Source organism: Morone saxatilis, unplaced genomic scaffold, assembly GCF_004916995.1.
Source record: "Morone saxatilis isolate NCDOM2014 unplaced genomic scaffold, NCSU_SB_2.0 Contig24, whole genome shotgun sequence".
Taxonomy (NCBI): domain Eukaryota; kingdom Metazoa; phylum Chordata; class Actinopteri; family Moronidae; genus Morone; species Morone saxatilis.
Genome location: NW_023339807.1, coordinates 6,160,042 through 6,169,768, shown reverse-complemented (window position 1 = coordinate 6,169,768; position 9,727 = coordinate 6,160,042). Strand labels below are relative to the sequence as shown.

At 44.2% G+C, this 9,727-nt stretch overlaps 1 protein-coding gene across 1 annotated transcript in view; it reads right to left on the bottom strand.

Annotated features, from left to right (window-relative positions):
- Positions 1-9,073, bottom strand: part of rspo2 (R-spondin 2) — a 53,504-nt gene extending 44,431 nt beyond the window's left edge. Inside the window, exon 1 of the mRNA XM_035672887.1 lies at positions 8,892-9,073. Coding sequence (XP_035528780.1) covers positions 8,892-8,991 — 100 coding nt within the window. The 5' untranslated portion in view covers positions 8,992-9,073. The remainder of the gene's footprint in view (positions 1-8,891) is intronic.
- Between the last annotated feature and the right edge of the window lie 654 nt (positions 9,074-9,727).

Here is a 9,727-nt window from a genome sequence, read left to right as displayed (position 1 = left end):
GGGGGGAGTGGAAGAATCTTAGAAATGTTAATGGACCTAGTTTTCTTTTAAATCTTTATACTTTTCTGTCTAGCATTTGTCTCTACCACAGCCTCATTTCATTGTCTGGACCCTAAAACAAGATTAGTGAGAAACCCTGATGGAGAAAGAAAAGTTAAAAACAGTCACCACAATTGATGTCCTCTTTGACAAAGCGCAACAGAAAAATGTGCTGCGTTAAAATCATACAGCTTACAAATTTCCCCCACAATTAGACTTCCACTCTCTCTTTTTATGGTATGTGTGTGTGTGGATCTGTGTCCTGAGCCTGCATGGCGTGCAGCCAGAGCGAAATACAAAAACATAGACGGGCCTAAGTCAACACAGACAACAACAAGACAAACAACAACAAAGACCACAACCACACGACAACTTGGTCAGACATGCGCTGTATTACAGTGAACAGGGCTGGGCCCATTCTGCTCGATATTGGGCCCAGCGGTGGAGAAACATCTTGGCTTAGGAGAGCAAGTTACAACTCAGTGACAGGTGAACAGAAGACTGAGACAACGCTCCTTCATGTACCTACAGTGACATATGATAGGAACATCATGTGTCTTAGTAAGGTGATTGAGATCTGAGGATTATGCCTTATGCCATTAAAGCCTTTTCACATTAATGTCATAGTCTTTAAACCATTCACTGACTCAACTGCCCTGTACGGAAGCATCTGCATTTGTTGAAACTTCACTCATTTATTCAGGTTTTTCCTTTAATTTGTCATCCAGCTGTATTTCACTTATGCAACCCGACTGCATAACCATGGACGCAAACTGTAAGCTGTAATTGGATTGACAAGATGTTGTATCCACCCACAAAAGGCTGATTGTGAGAGGCGTCAGCAGGGACGCCATTCAGTCTGGCTGTACTCAGACTGTGTGAAAATCCAACTTTTTTTTGGTAGAATTTGCAGACCCTAACACTGACAATTCTAGCCTTAAAGCTGCTCTAATGAATATTTTAGAACAATAGATCAAATATGTAATATGGAAAAGGGTCACCCAAAGAGGATATCATCTAACTTTGCAGTTCCCCTCAGCTCTACTGCACTTTTTAGTCTTTCAGCTCATTGTTTTGGTTTTACAGCAAGCAATTTTACTGTTTTCCTGCTTGCCTCGTGAGTTAGTGGAGACCAGACCACAGCTAAAAGGACAGTGAATGTTGGACATAACATTTGTCACATGGACAGAAACACACCTCCAAACAAATGCAAATGCTGTATCTGTTGAATTTGCAAATAGCCTAATAAACAAGCCAGCAAATTCCCCATATCAACTTTATAAGAAAGTAATATGTTAAGTTGTGTTTAGCTTGTTTCTATTGTTTGTCCAGCTCTGTGGACTAGCTAGTGTAAAGGATCAGGAACAGGCAATATACTGCTTCCCTTTAGCCAAAATATTACATACTGTAACTTCCATTACATGATTGATCTACAATCTTATTGCTTTGCTTTGATGACAGACAGATGCATGTCTCATTCAGTCATTCCTCCACCACAATGTGCATCCTCTCTTCCCATCACTTTCCTCCTCTTTGCTCCCTCTATTCTGACCACATAAATCTTAAGGGGATGACCCTCGAAGACCTCTTTACATCTGACATGCACGCTACGGTTGTCCTCTCTGCACCCCCCACCCCTCACTCTCTGCCTTGCTCTCTCTCCACAGAAGGAGTCAGAGAGACAATGAGCTCAACATTGAGGCCCAGTAATTACTCCCAGCCTTGTTCCTGATTAAAAACACACCGGGTGCTTCTGCACTCCGCAGGCAGCCATGAGGCCTTCCCTACAAGGCATGAGAGCAATGAGATAGAAGCCAGCCTCATCACAGCTCTATGCCCAAGAAAACAAAAAATCCAGTGTAAGCCTTACACACTGTAGCATTCAAAGCTCTTGTCCCAACTAGTCTGAGCCTAATTCCACAGGCAAGTCTTCAGTTAGTCTAAGGGTGCCCAATTACCAACATTTACCCCAACCTCAGCCAAAACCATAACAAAACCATAACAGAGGCAGCCTACAGTCCCTGGCTCGGATACATTAAGGGTGGGGCTAAAATATCCTGTCACATACTTGCACGTCTTTTAAAGTGTGTTCGGATAAATCTTTCACACTACTTCATCATTATATTGGCAGGAAATTGTGAGAAAAACACAGAGACTTCTTAAATCAAGTAACTCCATATATGTACACAGTATGTCAGACCGTCAGTAGGCAACAGTGGGGGCAGCTGCACCTTTACCTTTACCGCTCCATGTCCATACTTGGCCTGCCAAATTACAGAGAGACTCTTTATTGCATCTGACCAGCTCACTTCCTCTCCATACCAAAGGCATTGCATGCTGAGCTGTATTTTGATGTGGCGTGTAAGCATAATTAGAGGTCCCATAAAAGCAGGGAGAGGGGGAAAAAAAGAGGAGTCTTGTCCATCTGTCGAGTGTTAAGGGGTGGGCACAGGGGTAGCGATCGGATCCCCATGCCTCGCTGTTGTTAGAGCAGCAGCCATTCGAATAGACACTTATGCAAACTGTCTTTAGCACCAAACTAGAGTCAGTATGTGTGTTTGTTGCTGTACACCGTGTATTTTCTCAAGGGGGCCTCCTTTAGTTTCACATTTCCAGGCCTTGCAGATCGATGCAAAGTAGGTACTAGACAGCACGCACACAGAGGAGCACGCTGACATGGTAAACAAGAGCAGATACAGAGTGTGGCCTTTTCTAGAAACATTAGAGCATCCTTCTAAGATCCTTAGTACACTCAGGGCAGGTGGGAAATCCAGTTTATGGTCTCTCAGTTACTTACGTTCTTGACGACAATTAAGATGAGAAGATCAATGCCACTCTCATATCTGTATGGTAAATATGAACTGCCAGCTGCCGCTGGTTAGCTTAGCATAAAGATTATCTACCAACACCTCTAAAGCTCCCAAATCCCTAAAAAAAAAAAAGGCAATTCACATTTTTACATGGATTATGTGCTGGACTATTTCTTGGCCATTACCAGCAACTCTCAACTGCACCTAGCCAAGAAATATTAATGGCATGTTTACACTGTGGTATTTGTGAGCATTAAACTATCAAGATATAACGGTTAATAGGTGAGTTTTACAGGTGCTAGAAGGTGTGTAGGATTTAGTGGCATCTAGTGGTAAAGTTGCAGATCGCAACCATTTGAGTACAGCTCAGTCTTCCTAGGACCGTGAAACTCACGAAAAACGTGAAAGGCCCTATCTATCTAACGAACACAGAACGATTGTTATTTTCAGGTGATTATACACATCTGAAAACATACTTATGAATATTACATTCCTTTTCTGCCAATAAATCCTCCAAAGTGTTGCACACTGGACCTTTAATTTTAGATAGAGCCAGGCTAGCTATTCCCCCCACCTTTCAGTCTTTATGCTAAGCTAAGCTAACCAGCAACTGACTCCAGCTACATATTTACTGCACAAACATGAGTTTTATAGCTCGATCTTCTCATCTAACTCTTGATAAAAAGCGAGTATGTGTAAGTTTAAAAGTAAGTGTGATTTAGTTATTTTGTAAACAGCAAAGGGGAAATTGGTCATTTTTAACAATTCCCATGATCAAATTCATTGGGGAAAAACACAATGAATGCCTATTGTATACACGTCATTACCTCTAAACAGCTCTTCACTAAATTCTTTGAGAGGTGTGTATTAGTAATGTGAGAGGTAAGTAGTCTGGAAGTGCATTTCAGTGTAAGCCTGAGGGGCTCCATCTCCGGCTCTGGGCAGCTCTCCTACCTGTGAAGCCCTTGTATGAGTCATTTTTTCAAAAAATGCTCCTTTTGTGTTGTTGTTTTATGTGTGGCACTTAGAATTGATTCCCACATTAGAATTTTTACAGCCCAATAAACTTGAGAGAATCGGACCAAATTGGCTGGTCATATTTAGTAGCTTTATAAGGAAACGTATTAAGGTGTAATTGCTTCGGGGGAGTGAGCAATTGAGGGAACGGGCATAGGTGAGGGTTACAAAATAGCCCTCGCGCTCTGGAGGGACACTGCAGTTTTTGTCTGCTGCTCGGGAGTTTCCAATCACCATGAGGAAATACGGGGTGTATTATAACATTTCATATAATAAGTTCATTTTATTTCACATTTCCGAAAAAATGAACTTTTACAGTGTGGTAAAATGTAGCCTGAAATAAAACCATCTGTTTGGCATTTAGCTTTGCCAGCATATGGGATCCTCTGATGACAATGATTGAGGGTGAAAGAGAAGATCCCCTGGTGTATTCCCCCCAGAAAAAAATAAAAAAGGAAAAGTGGGGGGCCAAATCTGCTCACAATGAATGTTTTTCCGCTGTGATGTGATAGATGGAAGTGCGCAGAAGTGTTACAAAACACGCTTTGTCATCCATGTGAAATGGATACTACTCTTACATGGAGCAACACCCAAAGAGTTGACAGATGAATCTGAATCCCAAATCCCATCTTCCAGCCTCACATAGCTCCTAATACACGAACGCAGGCTAAAGGATCATTACCCTGATTTTAATTCGTTAGGCTTAAATACATTTTTCAATTTGGTTTTCCCTACAGGGAAGCAAAGACAAAGTGAAACGGATCATCCCCACTTTGTCACGTGGTGCCTGAAAGAATCTCTCTCTGTGCCTCTCTCTCCAGCAGAAAGTTCATGCCACTGCATGTTTTTCCCCTTTGCTGGGGTTTTCGGCAGTGTAGCATGGCATGAGCGCACTGAGGAGCCTTTCACCGGCTTCATCTGATACCGCTGTGACTGGGAGCAGGAGCTGCGCTACAGGCCAGGATCGACATGCATGGGTTAGTAGGTCAAACAAGGAGCTAGTCTTTCGACAGAGTTCGAAGGCTGGGTCAGACTAATGTGATTTATCAATACAGAACATAAGTGAATCATTGTCCTTAATGGCTGTGATAATCCCCGAGACAGACTGTGGACATGATTGGTTGAGGAGTTGGGGGTGTGTGTGCTGTTCTGGACTTGATGTCTTGATTAGGGCATCAGGAACATGCACCTGCAGGGTGTCCGTGTATCTCCTTGTACTCTTTTTCTCTGTCTCTCACACAGACACACACACACACACAGATTTACACTTATCGAGGCTTGGCTGATGGGGCCTGGGAGAGAAAAGACAGAGCTCTGTTCTTTGACGCCGGAGCTCCAGCTCAGGTCAAGACTCGGCTCGCTGTAATCCCTCTCAGGTGATGCTGTTCACATTCAGCCGTTTCCAGCTGATCTGCTTAAATTCGCCTTCCTCATCCCCTAAAAAGCCCCCACCTCTCCCCAACAAGCGCAATCTCGGTGGAACGACGAGAAGGAGGAAGGGCTGCTGCCACGCCGCACTGTCAAACCTCAGATCACATTTCAGAATTTCCTTTAAGTGATAAATCCGGTGCCTCGGCATGAATAAAATAAACAAACTCTTTCTGTTTTGTGGAATAAGAAAAAAAAAGTCAGGATGCAAAGCTCACATCACCTGGATTAGAGTGGCATCATGTGAGAAAGCCTCGTTAACAGACGTGCCATCTGCGGGGCTTTTTCACTTTTTCCAGAGGCAAGAGTGGCAAGGCTGGTTTAAAAGCAGCCTCCTTCTCCTCCCTGTTAGGCACTTAATCAACGTATTATATTGCACTGAAGTACCGGGTTCCAACATTAACACTTACACCCACAAACCTGGGACTTTGTGTGAGCTTTCAGCACGCTGAGGCCTGATTTCCTGGGGCTTAGAAAGAGAGGCAACTGTGTTTGAATTGCTCATCTGCATCCAAAGATAGCTATCATTTTTAAAAAGGAAAACTGCATGTGGCTTAAAAATAATTATCAAATCATCTTCTTTTTTGCTAGATTATCAACAAACTAAAACCACAAAGTCAAGTCACAAGAGTCTAATACCTGAGCGTATCAAGTTTCCATACACTTTTTATGGGATTTTTTGTTGAAAGAAGGGCATGTTCAGCCACAAATCATGACTATTTTTCTGTGTATTTTGGCATCAAAAACTCACCACACACACCCTTGCTGACTGTCATCAGCGGTACAAAATGTCATGCATCTCTGACCTCACTCCCTCCGCCCTGCTCGGCTGCGCTGCCTTCTTCTAATCACTTTTGTCCTTCAAAACATCTGGGAACGCCGTTAAAGTAACGGATTACACAGTTGAATTTGATCTGAAACATGCTGTGGCCTCCTGGGAATTCAAATTTGGGATTTCTGGGTAGACGTGGAAGGGTTAACAGTATCACATGGCAGCTTTTCACCACTCTTGCCTGCTATTACCTATTCATTACCTGTTTAAACGTCTCAGGGCCCCACTGTGTGTCTCTGTTCCTCCAGGCTGCATTGGTACTCCAGCCTGATTTTATGTAGTCAGCAGGTGGCATCATTAGCCAGAGAATAAAAATGAAAAGTAATACCCTTGTGTCTAGCTATGATATCATAGGAGGGCTCATTGGCATCATTTCCCTGCTTCTAGTGGGCAGGATAGGGGGTAAGGAGGTGTAAATTTAATATGTTTTGTCATCTGTTTTACATGAAGAAAAATGTATATGCACAACTACCACAGCCAAATGGGAGGTTGGGTCATGCCATGCAGTGAGTGCGCAAGACAAGATCAGCCCAGAAACCACACAAAGATCCCAATCTTTACTCCACTCATACATTTCAGCGGGCTCGAGTCATACGCAATGGCTGTTTTTCTCCTTGACATCCCCTAATTATCGTGGCATCTCAATCCCTTACACCTCACTGGGTCATGTGGCTGCAAAACTTTTTTTCATGCATGTCAAAATGAAAAGGACATTTGTTGAATTGTGTGTTTTGTTTTGCGTAAAACAGTCGCGCCTGGGGAGTGGAGTGTGGCCAAATTGAGTTTTTGAACGTGTCTGGGTCTCAACACTCCTGAACGGTTTGGATAGCTCTCCGTGCATGCCAGACAGGCTGTGTATAAAGCTGTCACAGGAACCTTGAGGGCTAGAAAAATATTCAAGCATTTCTGGGCCTATTGGACGATGATCTCTTACACATGCTTCTTTCAATATAACCGTGATAAATAAAGGAAGGAAGCAAATACCGAAAACTTGGCAGGCCGCCACTGACTAGAATGGCACTTTTGGCCCAAAGTGCCGTCCCCCCCCCCCCACACACACATACATACACACACAGCATTATTGTAAAACCTGTACATATTTGCATGGGATTAGTTTGACAAGTGTAACATCCGTTCTGACGGTAACAATGTGTAGCTTATAGTTCTCAGCCTAAAGCTGTTCTTGAGGTCAAATGTGTAAGTTAACCTCTTGATCTCATCCCCACTGGTGAGCCCACCCCCTTACCATCACCCCCTTCTCTCCCTTTCTCTCCCTTCCCCTCTTTCTCTTACACACACCGCACAGATAAAGAGGCACCTCAAGGCAAATGTTAAGACAGGATTTGCTGCTTGACCATCCCAAAAAAAAGCAGATTTAAGAGAGAGAGAGAAAGAGAGAGAGAAAGATTGATCATACTGAGAAAATGACATTCTTTCTCCTCTATACTATCTAAGATCACACAGTCCTCCGAGAAAGAAACACACAGAGGAGCTGAAAAACGTGTGTGTGCCAGTACCCCGCAGTGATTGCCTGATTATTTGCAGATGGGCAGAGGAGGGCTTGCAGAGTGTGGAGGTTCCCCCTGGCACGCAGCGCATATGATTAAATCTGTGATTGCCTTACAATTTACAAGACCCCCCTCTCTCCTGACTTTAAATGACTTTTTCTACTGTAGTACCACACTGTGCGGACTGTTCAGTGGTGCCCAAATGTCCGCTATACGCATGCACACCCCCGTGCGCAAATCTGACCAAGTCTCCTCTCGTGGTCACCCTGAGGAGGATCTTGGCGACGTGTTATGTCACAGTTTCTAAGGAGGGCTCGGCGGGGGCCACTTTCCTAATCCCACTGTCTCCTCATTCATTCAGAGTATAGAGTAGTATTTACAAAGGGGCTGATCCCCTCCTCAACTCCTGCGCCTCCGCTGAGCGATTGTTCTGCGGGTTTCCTACCAACTGTTCAAAGTGGTTATGAGATCAATTAAAACCAGCTTAGGGGGCTGGAGTGGAGATGTGCAATTCATAAGTCAGGGGAAGGGGATTCCGTATCTATTCATTAAAGAAAAAAACACACAATACGAACCCCCTCCTCTCCCATAAGCCACCAGCTCTCTATAGACCGATCCGCACCAGCAGCTTTTTGTTTTTAGCACATGTAAATAATATAGGGAGCTCTTTGTTGGGGCCACAACATCGGGAAGTGGCATTAATAGCCCGTCTGACAGCGTGCTTTAATACGATTAGCCAATTCACTGACGCAACATGTTTAATATTAATATTGGACAGCCCAGACGCGTGGCCAATTTTGCGCACATTTTTACGCTCAGCTACCGGCTCTGAAATCCTTACATAATGTTGAAAACCTTCTTTCAAGAGGTTAATGAGTTACATCAGATGCTGCAAGGCTGAATTGAGGCTTAGACTGCAGTTTTCCTTTTAGCGTGAATTTCTGAAATGTTCCTGAATTACAACGCATGTTTGGATCGGCAGTTCTCACCTGTGCGTTTTAAAACCCAAACAGAAGTAGTTATCGATATTTAATGTCTTTTCTTTTATGACTTCCCGCCTGCTCTGTGCACACTGTGCTGTGTGGGAATCTACAGAGAACACACTACTGTGAGGGACACGGACTTTAACAGAAATGTATGAGCAACCTTGTTAAGGACCTTGTTGCCTCCCGCTAACCCACAAAACTCTCTAGCCGTCTGTTAAAGTCACTCCCTGGATGCTGCTCTAAGACCTGTAGGCTACAACCCCGGCGTTACCTCTTTTGTTTCTCCTCCAGCGGTGCGACGGCGCCTGACAGTTGCTGTACTCCATACAGTTCAATACGATCAGGGCAAATGAGAAGAGTCGAAACTGCATCTGGACGGCGATCTGTTGTTCGGACTCCAGTAAAAAGGTGCCAGCGGGGCTCGGGATGAATTCTCTGACTTTGCAATGTCCTCCTCCAGTTTCTTTAGTCGATCCTCAAAAGTGTCAAACATCAGACGAGATGCGACATGTTATCACGTCGCCGATTGGAATCATTTTATGAAGCGCGCTGATCCTCCTCCAGTCACTAAAAGTGTCCGTTTTGGTGCGCTGCGGGGAGAATGACAAAGGAGGTTACTGTGATAACAGTGTAATGAAATCAACACCTTCCTAAACAATGATGCGCGGGCTGATAAGAGGGAGGATTAAAACAAAAAAAAAATGAATAGCTCTTCTGTGTGTAAATGTGCTGGAACAACCACAGATGTAAAGACACTGCGTGCTGCTCAACCGCCCCTTCCAGAAATAAGCGCAACCGTGCGTAATAGTCGCCAGGACGCTCCGTGAAATAACGTGTCGGTGTATACCTTGCATCAGATGAAGTGTAATCCCGCTCCGGTCCACTTTTAGGTTCCCTCTGAGTGCAAGTGCGGCTCGGGAACATGCAGCATCCCTCTTTGTGTGTGAGAAACTTGTGTCTCCAGAAGAGAACAGAGAGGTCCGAGGAGGAGGAAAAAGGTGGTCAGCAGGTGTTGCTGCTCTGTGAGTTTGTTTTTGCAGCCTCTTTTGTCAAATTACAAAAACTCCTTAATGGGAGGAGGGGGGGGGGCGGGGGGGGGTTTACAAC